Raw genomic sequence first — 17,042 nt, forward strand, 5'->3', positions numbered from 1 at the left:
ATCTTCCCCTTTTCTCCTTACAGTCTCCAACTCTACGGTGCCAGTTTCATAGAGAGCCAAATGCAATAGCCTTTCAGGGGGCTGGAACCTTCTAGGGAGCATGAGTTGATGGTAATTGCAGCCAGCATAAAATACAGGTTTTTAATTGGGGTCTGAGCAATTTACTCTGTGAACACAAAGGAATGGATAATTAAATTTGATTTCAGGGGTGAGAAGGGCCAAGGGACTTTAGGAACAACTACAGGAATTGAAGGAAATACTGAGAGAACAGTGGAAGGATACTACAGGAGGGATTGGACGTGTGCCGTAGGAGGTTAGAGGCACACAAGCAGCGTAGAGCAGTGTGAAAAATTCAGAAGGCTCTTAGAGGAAAAAAAAACACAGAGGACGATGGCCCATTAAATCCAGGTGGAAAATGATGCAAGAAAAATATTAATAATAAGTAATAACTGGCGTGAGATCCAGAGGCAGCTGCAGTTCCCTTGGTGTTTTTTTTTTTTGGAGTTTTTATTTTTATTTTATGTGTATTACATGAGTGTTTGATTACACATGCATGCAGTGCCCACAGAGTCCAGAGCGGGAATCAGTTCTGGGATGGGAGTTCCAGATGGTTATGAGCCACCATGTGGGTGCTAGGAATTGACCTCAGGTCCTCTGGAAGAAAAAGCAGTACTCTTAACCACTGAGCCACCTAGAAGTAGCTACCAAAGAAAAAGTGGAAAGGTTGCTTCACTTTGAATCCTTTTGTACTTACATTTATTCCGAAAGCATTGTTACAGTTACAACTTGACGAGATACTGAACATTGAAGATAAACTTCCTAACGCAGCCCCTATATCTCCACCTCTTCTGCAAGGTTACCAACTTCAGACAATGGTGACTAAGTGCACTCGCTTATCCAGGCTCATGATCTTGAGATATTTCAACCCTTAGCATACAAATAGCCCCATCAGCAGGCAACCTGGGACCACTCTGCCTTACTCTGAGTCATATTTAACCTTCTGTGCAAGTCACACAGGAAGCCGAGAGTTTGGGTTTGGCATTGATTTTTTTCCTCTCTTTTTTTAAATTTATTTATTTATTTGTTTATAAAAATTTCCACTTCCTCCCCTCCTCCCCATACCCTCCCATTCCCCCCACTCCCACTCCTCCTCCCTCCCACTCCCCCTCCTCCTCCCTCTCCAGTCCTAAGAGCAGTCAGGGTTTCTGGCCCTGTGGGAAGTTCAAGTTCCTCCCTCTCCCTCCAGGTCTAGGAAGGTGAGCATTGATTTAACGCTTTTCAGTCGGTGATGGGACAGCTGCTTCTAGCTGAGACCATGAGTTTCATTTTGTGGTTTTTGTCTTCCTCCAAGGCTTATACATATTGAATACAAACCTCTAGATGTGTAATTCTCATGGTCATAAGTTTAGAATGAACTAAAGACAAGTGTGAGAGACGTGGTACCTTATATGTTATGCATTTGGGAGTATTATTAGTTGATAGACCTTTAGAATAGGTTCAATAGCCAATCTTTAAATTGTTGTGGGCAGAGAAGAGGCAACATATACTTCCCACCAACAATCTATGTATTTACACATTTCTCTATGCCACTGGTCAAATTATACATTATAGAAATCATACAAAATCAGATAAATTTAATGTTCAATTAAAAGTATACAAGATTCAACAAAGGTATTTCCTATTTATTATTTAAATGGAGTAGACACACTATCACGTGTTTCTAGGACATTTAGAGTTCTTCCCGAGTTGGGTCCTCTTACTCGCTGTTCCCCTCCTCCTGATGGGATCTTCGTATTATGCTTATCAATCTGTTATCAAGTCTATATATCACAGCTATCATTTGCTGCCATGAGTGTTGCAAATAATCACTCCAAGTGTTCTGTTGATAGACTTTTTTCATGCCTTTCATCATTATGGAGTTTAAAGCCTTATGCAAACATAACCCGCTGATTTTTTTCATATGTCTCCCAGGGCTCTTTGGCCATGTTTGGAAAGAGGTAATACAAAAACTCCTCTAGGGGCTGGAGAGATGGCTTAGTGGTTAAGAGCATTGCCTGCTCTTCCAAAGGTCCTGAGTTCAATTCCCAGCAACCACATGGTGTCTCACAACCATCTGTAATGAGATCTGGCACCCTCTTCTAGCCATGTATGGAGGTAGAATGTTGTATACATAATAAATAAATAAAATTTCAAAAAAAAACTCCTCTAATTTTTTTTCTTAGAGCATTCTTATGAGATTAACTTTACATATCAAACATGAAAATGTCTTGTATTTACTTTTGCATTATGTAAGCTGGTGACTTCACAGGCTGTGTGTAACTGTAATAGAGCATGCTTTTGCCAACATTAAATAGTATCCATCTAAAGTGATAAACAAAACTGTACTGTAGTTTCTGCATTATAAAAATTTGGACTTGCATCTCGTTCCAACAGTGGCTAACTCTTGAAGAAACACTAAGCGGCTTATTCTATTTTAGGCACTTGTATCCTCAAGAGGTTCAGCAGGAGGACAACACTGCATTCACAATGAGACAGGATAGCCGTTGAGGATGGACATACTTACCAGACCTGGATTTTCGGAGGATAATTGACAAAAAGAAATGGCTAACGTGAGGCATGGTTTTGAGAAGGACTAGATCAGAACGAAGGCAGGGTAAACAAAGGGAAGGCAAGCTAGTGTAGGGCTGAGGGAGGACACTCGAGTGGAGCAGAGGATGGGGCATGCATACTCTCAGAAGATACAAAAGTCAACCCCAAAGTCGTCAAATCCCAGCACATGCATTGATAGCTATAGCAGCTCATCTCTTTTATTTTTATCCCCAAATCACCTGAGTACGTTAACATCCTCAGGGAGGACACTTCTTACGAGAGCAGCCACTAACCCTGGTAACCCTTACTTATACTCAAATGCCCCTCCATGACACAGTCGCTGTTCTGATAGCCCCTGCTTCTCTAGGGGCAACTGCTCAGCTTTCTAAGCGTGGCGTCTGTTTCATAAGCCTCTGCTCCTGAGAGGGGACACAGGCTGTTTTGCTCTGACCACCTGTTCCAGCAGGAGACTGTGTGCTCCCGTAAGGCAAGCAGACCAAGACTCTTGAGCACTGAGCTCTCAGGTAGGGAAGAGCCCTTTCTAAGATTCCATCCAAGGCGTGCTGTGGGGAACCTGGAACAACTCGCCTTCCTATATGTAGAAACTAGGTAGGTATGAGAGAGAGTGGTTTGGTACCCAGAAAACATTTAGTCATTTAGACGCAATTCCTATATCTGACGCTTCCCCCTTGGATTTGCAGAAAAAGGTGCCGACCTGCTCTACTTGCAAACAGCTGGTTGCTAGCACCTTGATTTATGGCAGATCCACACATCTGCACTGTAGCTGCATTCAGATCAGCGCTCAGCCTGGGACAGCCTGGCTACCAAATCAGAGAGATTAATGGGGTCTTCTTTTGAATCATCATTTTCCCTGTTGTTTTCATGCTGAAGTTACTTATCATACAAAGATAAATGTCTGGTAGGATTAGAGAGAAAGAATCTTGCTATTAGTTTCTGTTTGTCTTGTAGCAGTCTATGGCTTTGGGGACGGACAGGCAGGCAGGCAGGCAGACAGACTCTTAGGTCTTAAAATGAACTTCAAAGACTAGCTTTTCCAGTAAAAATCCCTGTTATTTTTAGATTGGAATCTACAAAATCAATATCCAAAATATAGTTAGGGGGCCCAAAATATGAAGTATTTTCATCATGGAGGAAAAAAATAATCGACTCTTCTTGACTTGACAAGAAAACACCGCCGTAGAATCTGAGCCACGGCTTTCCGTAGCTTTAATGTTTCCACAATAAATTAGACACTAAAAGCAACACTTTTCGCTTAGCTTTCTTCACTATGATTTCAATTATTATTATTATCATTAGCGTTATTACTGGTTTTGCACTCCAGCACCAATATTTGGAAGAAGTGGGAAGCATCGGCGTGAGTCTATGGGGTCAGAGAGTGGGCTGGTGGTGATCGAGGCTGACAGTTCCTGACAGGGCTCAGGCTCCTGTCAGTGTCGCTGAGAGGTGCTCAGGCAGATCAGTATGCAGATTGGCCAGAATTTTTAGAAATCTTGCAATATATAATTTTGTTGAATTTGCATTCAAACAAATGCTCGCTAAAAAAAAAGCACCTGCAAGTTTCTATGACAACAGGCACAATGAAACGATGCTCACAGTGATGTGAAGATGCCTGTCACCCTATTACTGCGATTATTTCTTTCTTGAACAATTTATCAAATTCTCTCTTGCCACCACGCTCAACTATTTGATTTGCCTCAGCAGACGAAAATGGTATCAATGTAGTCTAAGGGATGTACATGATCTGCAGGAACCCCAAAAAGTTTATTCCATGGTTACTATGGAGACAATTCTTTACTGACTTTTCTAATTGGATAATCAGTGTTGTTTTACAATCAATGGATAAATAGTTCATAGCTAGGAAATAAAGTGACTCACTGATTGCTTGCTAATCAATGCAAGTTTCAAAATATTTATTACTTTCAATAAAAGTGACTTTTAAAAATGTTATGCTGTGTCTTAATATACAACACACAATAAACAATGATCCAACTTATTTTAAAAAATGTATCTTGAAATTACACATAGTTGAAAAGCTCATTTTGAATCTTTTGTTTCTACATAACAATCATTATAACTATAGAAGGCATCAAACTTTTCAAGGAAAGATGAAATTATGTTTCTAAAATGCCAGAGAGCTTATATCATCACAAGACATTACAATTAAAAAGCAATTATCAACAGATATGTAAGGTACCTCATATAAAGTGATGACACCGTATGTTTGTGTTGGCTCCCTCCACTGAAGAAATATCTTCTCCTCAAAGGTACTTCCTTGGATGGATTCGGTGGGAACAGCACCTGGGACTAAAGAGGACATTGAGAGATGAACGTGTGGGTCGCAAACCAACTGCCCCAAGGAGAACTTCACTGTTCACAGAGGCTGCGGATCCTAATGCTCTATCCACAACGTTTGCATTCCTCTTCACAATCTGGACTCTTAAGCCATTTTAACTACACTGCCCTTGTAAAATGATTTAATTATTTTTTTCTGTAAGGTTTAAGTAAGTCAATTACATGAAGCCGAGTATTTTCCTTTGTATAAACTGTTTTCCAGAAGGAAGGAAGGAGGCCAAGTCGTGCTGGTGGGAATGGTGGGTGGTAGTGCTGGCTTACAAAGTGGTAAGAATGAGAATGTTGACACAGATCTGTAAACCAAACACCGGACAAGATGAGGCAGGAGGATGGAAGATTTAAAACCAGCCAGAGTTATATACAAAAAGATCCTCAGTATCATTGGCTGGCTGAAAACTGCCAATCAAAACCACATTCTAACCCAAATGCAGTACGGGGCAAATGTGAAATCATACAATAACTTTGGCAATCACATGGCAGTTCTTCAAATTAGTCAGTAAACAAAGATACAGAATGTGATCCAGCTTTTCCACTATCTGCATTGTCTGTCTGTCTGTCTGTCTATCTATCTATCTATCATCTGTTTGTCTGTCTGTCTATCTATCTATCTATCTTTACCTATATATCATCTGTCTTTATCTATGTATCTATCAATCTATCTATCTATCATCTATCTGTCTATCTATCTATCCATCCTTCATTTGTTCCATCCATCCATCCATCCATCCATCCATCCATCCATCATCATCTAATATATCTACTGATTACTCAAGATAACTGAGAACAGGCCGACTCATAAGACTGTATAAAATATTCACAGCAGCATTATTCTTAACTGGAAGCTTCCCCCAATGTTCCTCAACACATGCCTGGATAAACATTTCAATAAAGATTTTCGAAAGGAGGCTGGAGATTTTAGACTGTGTGAGGCTATGAATAGCCTTTTAATTGTCACCACGTCTGTCTCGGACTGGATGGGTGCCTGGAATTTCTAAAGGAAGTGAAGGATTTCAAATTTTAAACTCGCTTTTATTTTTGACGGCATGCTTATTGGTAGAGTGAGAGCTTTTGTATTTTATCCAAATGGAGCCAGGTATTCAACAGATAAGCTCTTTACTGATGTGCATGGGGTAGGATGGCTGCTATTTAAGACTCTCCAATAATTAAAAATATGCAGCTTAGACAGTTGCTGCTCCTGTTTGGATTTCACTTGCTTCATTTCTAAAATGATGTTGGATTTCAGTCAATTTCTAATGTATAGCATCTGAATAATATATAATATGGAAGTAATCATTCATTCTGGGCTGAAGAAATTAATAAAACCTTATGTCGAAACAAAGGAACACACAGTGTTAAGAAGTAGGGATACTGGCGAGTTCCCAGGGAGTATGATTCTAGACTCTGGACCCAGAACGCTCATCACAACCAGAAGGTGAACCGGGCTGCAGCTGGTTCAAGTCTGAGAGGATGCTATCCATCCTGTCTTGTTTGCCTCCAGAGTGTTTCCTATGACATCACCCTTTTCTCAGCATCAGCACCGCTGAATGGGTGGATGCTTTATTACATTTGAAAATAGTTATGTAGGTTCAAGAATGAAGAAAGGAAACAGAAGAAATCACCCTAACATTGAATGGGATCTATTCAAAGTATGTTGATTCCAAGGTCAACTTGATTTGACAAAAAGCAGACTTTGAAAACGTCTTAGAAGGGACAGGGTCACTGATGGTGTTGTGGAAAGAGTTGCTGCAGTGAGGCTGGGGAGTGCCTCGGTGGATGAAGGCGCCTCCCACCCAGCTGGTGGCCTGAGCATCACTGTAGGGGCTTATGTAGAACAACAGAACCAGTTCCCGCCAGCTTTCATCTGAAATCCACATGCACACCGTGACATACGTGAGTCCACACATAGAGTCACAGAGATACTTGCAAAAATAAATAAATGAAGTAATAAAAAGGAATGCTTCAAGTGGACTAATAAAAAAAAGTTAAAGCTTAGAACAGGAAAAACAGAGCTGGTTATTTGTTTGGTTTGGTTTTGTGTTTTTAAATCCAGAAGACTGACTAGAAAAAAAAATGTCCCATGAACTTAGGTTAAAGATTTTCTTTTAGATGTTCTAGGGGTCAGGATTTTAGGGAAGTAACCGTAACACTTATATTGCTAATGGGGATCAAACCAAAAGAAGATTTCCATACATTCCTGATGTAACCATTTCAGTGAACACACGATTCCAGAACCAAGTGATGTCGATAAACCAGAGTCCCCAGAACTGTTGCTTTCCTCCTCAGACTTGGTGTTGTCTGACAACTGTTCTATTTGTCTTTCTTCGTCCCATCTTCTTTGAAGTAGGTTTTTGTTTGGCTGGTTATTGAGGAAATGTAATTTGCAATAATAGTTCTTTTCTAATTAGCTGAATGCTGCGGAGCTACTAAACAATAGGTTTTTAATTTGCAAATACCACAAGGCTGAATTCCTGAGACTAGAAGATAATTTAAACAAACAAACATTCCAAATTAGCAAGTCTGACATTCTGACAGGATTCCAAGGAATTCCCAACATAGTTCTCACTGAAACTCCATTGGAGTAGGGAGCGTTCTTCTCTCTGCCACTCAGATCTGGGAGCTGGTGAAACAGATGACCTGGCCGCACCATTTCCTGTTGACTCAACAACAGGGCTCCTTAAAGCAGAAATCACAAATTTACCTCCAACGTTCTCTTCTTTCATGCAAGGGCTGACTCTGCTTTTTTGGATGCTTCTAGAGCATGCTTATTGCTACAGATGGAAAACAAGGCTTTACTCATAAAGATGGTTTATATAGTTTACACAAAAATGAATGAAAATATATAATATGTTACAACATATAAACGAGAGACTTAGCGCACCCTCTCTACAGTTCAAGGAACACCACGAAAAAGGGGTGGAAAGACTGTAAAAGCCAGAAGTCAGGGAGGCCCTCTGGGGGCGCCACAGTCATGTGATCATAGGCGCGAAGAGTTGGGACTCCTGTTATGGGTGTGTGCTGCCACTGACTGGAAGGATGAGAACGAACACCATATAAAGATGGTCGGAGAGCAGTCTGTGGAACCGATGTAATAGGAAAACTCATTAATGTCTCCTTCCAACGTGGTAATAAAAATGTCAAGAACTACTGAGAATACTTTAGAATCACCATATCGATAAATGCCACATGACTGATAAACTCTAGAGAAAAAGCATTAGCTCTGGGCCCAGCCCTAAACAGAAACTCATGCCACCTCCTCTGAAGCTTGGGGAATATTCCAGAAGGGTCAGGAAGTGCGTAAGCTGAAGGATAAGGTGAGGTGGTCACTCAATAGCATCCTCCTGACTCACACAACCATTGCAACTATTAAATCACGGTTGTAGTTATCTACACCAGACCCACGCAAAACCACACAGGACCAGCTCTATCAATAATCAGTCAAAGAAGGCAGAAGGGACCTAGGGTTGTATTCACCATCAGAATGAAAGACTCATGGAGAGGGGGAAATTGCTGTTTTTAGTTGTGTGTCCAGAGCTGAGCCCACCAGACTCCAATGGGTAGCTCTAAACACAAGGTCACACAGATTGCCCTGGTTTATCTCAGTGGGTCATGGAATAAAACAAACTGAGATAGATGTAAGGGAGAGGACTGTGAGGGACAGGGGAGGGTGGTGGATAGGGTGACAGGGATGTGGGAGATGAGAATTGTATGCATGTGTGATATGGTGTGAAACAGAATGATATAAAAACAATAAGCCTCCCCCTGCTTCTTCTAATTAGTGCTTCAGAGTGAGGGCACATGACACATTAAGCTCCATGAAGTAGTCCTTCCTTCCACCTTGTTCCCAGCATACGGCTCTAAGAGTCAAAGACACGGAAGTCATTCCGAAACGACGTAGTTCACATAGACATATCACTCGAAAGCACTCACGGTCTTCGTCCGTCTGCACGATGAGCTCCTGACTCTCTTTGCGGCCCTCGGGGTTCATGAGGATGAGCTTCACGCTGACGTTGGTGTACGGGGACAGGTTGGTGATGGTATGCTGGGGGTGGGAGTTCTCCGTATCCCAGCTCACTTCTTCTCGCACCTGCTCCTGTCCTCCCACCTGGTAACAGTAGTGGACCGTGAGGTTGTAACTATGGCAACGAGTTACATTGTATCCAAACGGCTCCCAGCGGATGGTGATTTGCCGAGACTTGACTTCGACAACTTCCAGTTTTCTCGGGCCACGCATGGGATCTATTTTGAAAAAAGAAGAAAAACACGCGGGAAAAGAATTAATAAGGTGGAGCCTGTGCATCCTAGAAACTTCAAACACATGCAAGAAATATGTGTGTTTTGAATAACCTGAGTTAAAACATACAGAAAAAGAGCAAGTTTGCTTTGGAAATGATGGCAGTAAGGCAAACCATATACCTGTTATTGAACATACTATGGGCCCTGCCATATTGCAAGGGTTAGACAGGGTTAGGCAAAGACCAAGCTAGAACGCTCTGCTTTGCTGCAGCCACGGTTCATTGATAATTTCAAATTTTATTTTCCTTAAGTGTGGTTGCCATAGTGAATTCAAGAGAATGACAATTGATAAAGAAAACAGAAACTTAAGAAATGATAGTTAGGATTTGCCAGGCTCTTAAAACAATTCTGTGGACTGGATGTTTCTATTCCCAAAGCATAAATCTTGGTTCTGTGGCGGAATCATGCCCGGCGACTTAGAGTCAAGGCCGGACTGTGGCATTAAGATTCTGATGGGATGAGGAAACGGCGCTGACGATAGTAATGCTCTCTCAACGTGATAGAAAACTGCACACACAGCAGCAATCCCATGTGTTTCGTTTTGTGACGGGGTGCTAGGAAGACAACTCCCCTTTTACTTCCTAACCTGTGGCGGAAGAGGCCAGTGTACAGTCTCCTGCTCAGCTAGACACGACAAAATCACCCTCACCGGAGCAAACCAGAAATGTGTCTGCAGATTGCTTTTAACTTCCATGAGCTTCTGCCTCTGGTGTATCTGATTCTAAAAGCAATCTCATGATGCTTTCTCGATGGAACTTAGGAACCAAGGACAAGTAGACCAATACCAAGTGACATTCTTATGGAATATTCCTTATGGATGAACTATTTTTTAATTTAAATTAGGAGACTTATAAACCAACTTTTTAAAATTATAGATGTTTGGAAAATAGCATAAATACGGCACTTAGAAATAACACCAAGGCTTCTTCCAGATTGACAATGTTTTATTATGTAAAGGAAATGCTGCATTTTATTTAATGCTTCATTACTCAGATGTTTATGAAAACTTTCAGGAAAGCCAAGATCTCTTACAGATCAGGAGGCATCTCTCCATCGTCTTCCTACATAATCACATCTCCACAGGACAGTCCTAACCTGCTTCCCCAAGGTTTCCATCACTGCACTGACTGACTGCCCAGACATTAAGCAAGCAGTGTTGTTCTAACTTGCCTTCAATGGAAAACTATTATGCTCAGCATATGCTATGCCTTTCCCAAGAAAATATATGCTTGCCAAAGCCTCAGGACTATACAGTTAAGTGTTTTTTCTACTTGTGGGAAAGTTTTCACAGAATGCATGCCTCCTTTTTCTTTGTTAGCACCCTTTGGAACTCCTCCGAGGCAAAATGAAGTTTCAAGCTTTTCATTCATCTGCCGAGGAAACAGGTACACTGGCAGAAACTGAAAATCTCCATGAGCAAGTACTTCAAACCACTGTCAGGAGAGCCATAATTAACAGCTGATAGGTGTGGATGCAGAAGCTGGGTCTGTCTAGCATCCTCAATTCCAGATTAATCAAATACAAAGCCACTGTACACAAGCATCTACACAGAACGGACTGTCCCTGACTAGGGATGCCTCTACCACACGCCAGAGAGGACCAACACCTAGAATTTTATGAGCAAAAACGATGGGATTCAGTTATTAAAATATTGTTATTGCTATTTAAAAATAACAGAAAAGAGGATATGAAGTTGGGAGGATGTGGGGAGTAGGGATGGATCTGGAAGGAGTGGAGGAAGGAGTCAATATGATCAAAACGCAGAATGCCGGGCATGAAATCCTAAAAATAAATAAATGAATGAATAAATAGATAAAACAAAACAAAAAACCCAATAAAAATGTTCTTACAATTTTTTAATTTCACATTGAAACAAAAGCAGACACACATTATGGAGAAGCTGCATTTGGAATTTTGGTCCTTTCCTAGGCTACCTGCAGAACAACCAAGCAAAGCTCCCAGTCAGCTCAGTGACCAGAAAGTGATGCCACAGATAGATACTCCGTAGCTGTTGCTAACGTATGTGCTTAGCAGGGTGGATGGATTCAGTGAAGTTTCAGCTTACGGAGAGGCAAGTCTATCAGAAGTCATGACACAGTTATTTCCTTGGGGACTCTCTGTAGGCTTCTGTCAATGGTAGGCAGCTCTGTGGTCTCTACAGAAACGTCGATAGCAATGTGGCAAGGTCAATGCCAACAGAGGTAGCTATGAATCCGATCAACAGGGCCTCATTATAAAAGTCATTTTGACTCTAATTCCTGACCACTTGTCCTACTTGGTAAAAGCTGGATACAGAATTTCAATCAACCAATTAATGATGGAATGGTCTACTGCTGGTGGATACTGTTTGCTCTTGCTAGGGCCCAGAGGCAAAGTTAAGTGAGCAGATGTAGTTAATCAGACAAACAAAAACAAGCAACCAAACAAAATACTAACACTGGCAGCAGCTGTGAGTGGAGTCAAGCATTAGAATACACATCTGAGGGTTCGAGGGAAATCTCCAAAAGCAAAACACATGCAAAATCAAACCAAACATGAACAGCGAATGTTAAAAGACAGCTATACCCCAAGTGTAGCGGTATTTCATTTGTATTTTAGTAAATAAAGTTTGCCTAAAGTTCAGAGTACAACAGCCCCACTGGTCAGCCTTACAGACAAGGCAGTGGTGCCACACACCTTTAATCCCAGTAGGCGCACTAGTTTGCCATAGAAACTGAGTGGCGGTGGTGCACGCCTTTAATCCCAGCAGTAGGGAGGAATACAAAATGGGAGGAGCCAGCTCTCAGTCTTATTCTGAGGATTCCTGGAGGCAGGATCGCCATTTTGGACTGAGGTAGAGGTAAGAGCCAGTGGCTGGCTGCTTTGCTTTTCTGACCTTCAGGTTGAAACCCAGTACCAGTCTCTGGGTTTTCATTAATCGTGCTTCACCCCAGAACGTAAGGTATCCCATCTGCTGCCATGTAGCTGTGACAGCTTTCTCTCTTTCATGATACTGTGGCTAGATCAAGCCCAGTGACTAAGCCTTTCACCATTCATCCCAAGGAACCTTCTTTCTCTTTTCGTCTTCCAGCCTGCAAAATTTCATCCGGAGCAGCAACCGCTTGAAAAGGCTTGTATCATCTTGAGTTTGCCTTTTACGGTACCTTCAGCTTCAAAGTTTCTGCAGAAATATTTGCTAACTGTGAACACGCCATTCCAAGGGGACACTGACGCCAGTGAGTTACACTGATGATCACTCAAGACTCTGAAGGGCATCGTTGTAGAAACAGATCACACAGTAGCAGCTCCATAACCAGAAATGTGGGGCCTCAGCAGGGCTAATTGGAACATATACTGCATCCCTAAGAGTACAATCCACACATCACCCTCACCCACCAAGTTCCTCCAGCATGCCATTAGTGCCGTTCTATGGGAGCAATATAGATCTCCTCTAGTTAGGTAACAGGCCAATAAACTGTATACACAAGACCAGTAGCTACAGGGTATTTGCTCCTCATTCCGCACGAATTCCAAAGACAGGACCGAGAATGGGAATCGATTCCAAGCCCATTTCTCTTTGCACTCACACCCTCGGGACACACGGACACACCCCGACTTCTTGAGAGGGGCATCATGCATCATGATAAGCTCCATTGGTGTGAATCATGAGCCAGCTGGTCTACCATGAGATCACTGGCTCACAAGGAGCCGCTAGAATAGCGCCCCTGGGGAGCGCCAAGGCGGCCACTGCAGGAAACTTAGTCAGGAAACTCCAGTGACTCTCACACTGGCCCCGGGGCATTTTTCATTTCCTTCTCTTTCTGCCAGATGGAGCCAGGCTTCCAGCAGAGAAGCCTGACAGTTACATTCTTGACCGTGGGGACCAGCAAGCCCAGTTCTAGCCTCCAGCTCTTAGTCTCCTATTTAATCAGCCACCCTCCTCCGGCTCCCTCATCCCCTGCTCTCAGAATAAGGGCAGAAGCTGACTGATAGGATCAATTTCCATTGCAGGCTCAATTCGCAGCTCATTTCTCTGGGAACTCTGCACTTTACCTCCTATTACTTCTGCAGTGCTTTTTCAGAAACTCAATTTCAGAACCGGTGAGAGATATTTGGGTGTAATTTTAGGATCCTGTCATCGATAATCAAAAACATAGATTACAACCAACGCTCCCGCTAACAGGTTTCGCTTTCCTACCTCTTCGTGAACCACACAGGGGTCTATTACAATACCAGGAATAACACTGAGATGTGGTGGCAGCCCCGTTAGGACCTCCAGCTCTTTTATTTCTGCTTATGAGTCTCACAAAGGAGAGTACCAACATAATACAGCCGTCACTTCATTTCCTCCACTAGTCAGCTAAATCAGAGCAAAGACCCCATTAGCCCATGTTACTTTGGTCTAACCAGGGATTCAGTATTCCTAAGCAGCCACGATTCTAGGCCACGGCATGGGTTGCAGGTTCTGGAATCAGTCAAAGCACTCTAAAGTTCAAAATGCATCTTTAGCAGCCAAGCTGAAAATTCTGAAATACATTAACTGTACATTTCCCAATAGACATCTGTAAGCCTGGAAGCAACTTGGCGCTTTCAAGCTTGCTTTATACTTATACCTAGAACAACCTTTTCAACCAGATTTTATTTATAGATGCTACATTAATACCTGCTACAGCTCAGCATAACCAGAACCCTGAGGGCACTTGTGGGGTTGAGTCAGAAGAGCCTCCGTTCAGGGTCAGCCTGCACTGCTTAGCACAATGAAGTCCCCCAAAATGGACAACAAAATAAAGCAACAGCAAGAAGACATGTCCCTGAAATGAAGTCTTTAAAAAAATAGGTGAACATTCTACTAATTCCATTTTCTAAAGAACAAACTGAGCTTCAAATGTACTAACTGAGGTCCAGCCTGGGTAGGTAGGCCTGCCATTTTAGCTGCTTGGGAGGCTGGGACAAGTGGGATCTCAAATTCAAAGCCTGCTAGGATACAGAACAAGGTCCAGGCCAGCCTGAGCAACTCAACAGAGTGGGAAATGGTAGAGATGGAAGAGCTCGACATCAGGAACAACTGTCCTCAGGGATGACCGAGTGAAAGGGCCCATGGGATCAAATATTGTTCTGTTTGTTTGGGCACTGTCTAAACATCCGCGGCTGAACTATTAGGGAATTAGTCTCCTCTCCGGGGTTGCTTGCTGGCCACATGTCAGTCTCTTTGGCCATTTTCATTTCAAGTGCAATAGAGAGCTGGGATTTTTTAACTCACATTTATTAAACACTTGAAGAATTACCTTACGTAGCAATATGATCAGGATGTACCCTTCTGGCGGGCACATAGACCTTCTTAGATAAAGGGCTAAGCACTGCATAAGAACTCAAACATCAGCCCCCAAGTGAAGCCTAGAGGGCCTTTTCCAATAGAGTTGGGTGACCCTGAGGGAAGTGTGAGGCCCATGAAGTGTTTGGCTTGGGTGGGTGTTTAGGCTCGATGTTTAAGAAGTATAGAATATAACTTGGGTCTTGGGGAATGTTTACTACATGTCCTATGGTAAATTCTTTAAGCTCTTTTGCTTTTAGGGTTATTTATTGTAAGTAATGGGTTTGAGGGAAAGAAGTTAGAAAAGAAAGAGTAAATAAAATGCACCACCGACAGCTTCTCAAAGAAAGAAGATGTGGGCACTCATGGCACACTGAATCCTAAGAATATTCTCTAGTGACATTCCACTTGTATTTTAATAAATAAATAAAGTTTGCCTGAAGTTCAGAGAGTAAAACAGACCCACTGGTCAGCCTTACAGACCAGGCAGTGGTGACAGACACCTTTAATCCCAGTAGCCACACTAATTTGGCATACAAACCAGGCAGTAGTGGTGCACACCTTTAATCCCAGCCCTAGAGAGGAATATAAGACAGGAGGAGACAGCTCTCAGACACAGTCTCATTCTGAGATTCCTGGAGGCAGGATCGCCATTTCAGACTGAAGAAGAGGTAAGAGCCAGTGTGGCTGATTGTTTTGCTTTTCTGACCTCCAATTTCTGTCTCTGGGTTTTTAGTAACCATGCAACAATATTCACCAGATTTAATTCTGCCCAAATAAAACTGAACAGTTGGAAGAAGATTTTTTTTTAAACATAAAGTCTTCTTCTATGTTTGTTTTTGTTTTTGTGAGACAGGATTTCTCTGTAGGTCTGGAGCCTGTCCTGGAACTAGCTCTTGTAGATCAGGCTCGATCTCGAACTCACAGTGATCTGCCTGCTTCTGCCTCTCAAGTGCTGGGATTAAAGGTGTGCACCACCACTGCCCAGGTCCTTTGTGATCTTTAAATAAAGTTTTTTAAAAATTTAAATAAGAAGACTTTAGAGCACATTGCAATCCATGAACTAAAACAATCACTTATGCATCTACTGTACCTATTAAAATCAAGTGTTAATAATTTTAAATAAAGAAATAAAAATAGAACATTCCAGGCTCATGGATGAAATACCACACTCAGAGGCTGTAAACAGATGGATTTGGAGTTCAAGGACAGCCTAGGCTCCATGAGAACCACAAGAAATGAATCAAAAAGAAAGTACATATACTCTGTCTACCTCCCTTCTCCCTTTGCTGTGTTATCTAGAATTCTTAAAAATTTGTACAAATATTACCATTACAACTTGAGGTTTCAACATAAAATAGAGACTTGGATTAATTAATGGATAAAATCCCTAACATAACAGTTACAATTTCTCATGGCCATACCTTTTACCTGAAGTAACTTCTCAGTTGGAAAATGCTAGTCTAATGTCAGCAGGGATAGTGATGTGTCTCCAATACACTTTATAATGGGACTCTAGGGTCAAAGAAAGTGAAAACTGAAACGGCCAACTGCCTCTATCATCTCTGCAGTCTAAAGCAAAGCACTGGGTCCCAGCAGCACAAGAGAAACGAAATACTGGTCAGTCTTACAACTTGTGGTACCCGCCTACTGGGGCGTGGCCTCTTATACTACACTGGTCTAAGGCCAATTCCATACAACTATCAGCACCTAAAGCATTCATTAGCAGTACTGAATCCTAGAGCCTTGTGATACACGCACGCCCACACACACACACACACACACACACACACACACACACACACACTCACACCACACTCACACCACACGGGAGTGGAAGGAGGCGGAGTAAGTTAATGTAAGTAAGTAAGGTAGATAAGATGAAATTATACAGAAGGCAGCAAAGAATAACAACTAAGGGGGATCTAAATCTGACATTCCAGAGAGAATATAAAGGAGCCATATAATGTCCTAAATGGGGGAAAGAAACCAATCACGAGATTTGTCTTAGGTAGGGTTTGCTGAGGCAAAACACCATAACCAAAACAGGGGGAGGGAAGAGATTTTTTGGCTTCCACTTCCAGATCAGAGTTCATCTTTGGAGGAAGTCAGGACTGGAAATCCAGCAGGGCAGGAGAGCAGGAGCTGATGGGGGTGGGGGGTGCTGCGTTCTGTTTTGCTCCCTATGGCTTCCTCAACCTGCTTCCTTAAAGAACCCAGGCCCACCAGCCCAGGGATGGCACCGTCCACCATGGGCTGGGTCCTCCCTCACTGATAACTAACTGAGAAAATGCTTTACAGCTGGGTCTCATGGGAGCATTTCCCCCGCTGAGGCTCCTTCCTCTGATGACTCCAGCTTGTGTCAAATCGCCACACAAAACCAGGGGGGGGGGGGAAAGAGACTGAATCCACATTTAGATGTACTGCAGTAAAACTGCAGACACCAAAGCTCAAAGGGATCTACAGAAGCCTCCGGGGAGAAAAGCACCTCACATCC

At 42.4% G+C, this 17,042-nt stretch overlaps 1 protein-coding gene across 5 annotated transcripts in view; it reads right to left on the bottom strand.

Annotated features, from left to right (window-relative positions):
- Nucleotides 1-17,042, bottom strand: part of Ptprm (protein tyrosine phosphatase receptor type M) — a 698,333-nt gene that overhangs the window by 269,193 nt on the left and 412,098 nt on the right. For all 5 annotated transcript variants that reach the window (XM_087902425.1, XM_087902421.1, XM_087902423.1 and 2 more), the window contains exons 8-9: nt 8,890-9,198; nt 4,805-4,914 (exon numbers count right to left, since the gene is read on the bottom strand). In XM_087902425.1, coding sequence (XP_087758551.1) covers nt 4,805-4,914; nt 8,890-9,198 — 419 coding nt within the window. The remainder of the gene's footprint in view (nt 1-4,804; nt 4,915-8,889; nt 9,199-17,042) is intronic.

This window comes from Myodes glareolus, chromosome 27 (genome assembly GCF_982192425.1).
Source record: "Myodes glareolus chromosome 27, mMyoGla1.1, whole genome shotgun sequence".
NCBI lineage: Eukaryota > Metazoa > Chordata > Mammalia > Rodentia > Cricetidae > Myodes > Myodes glareolus.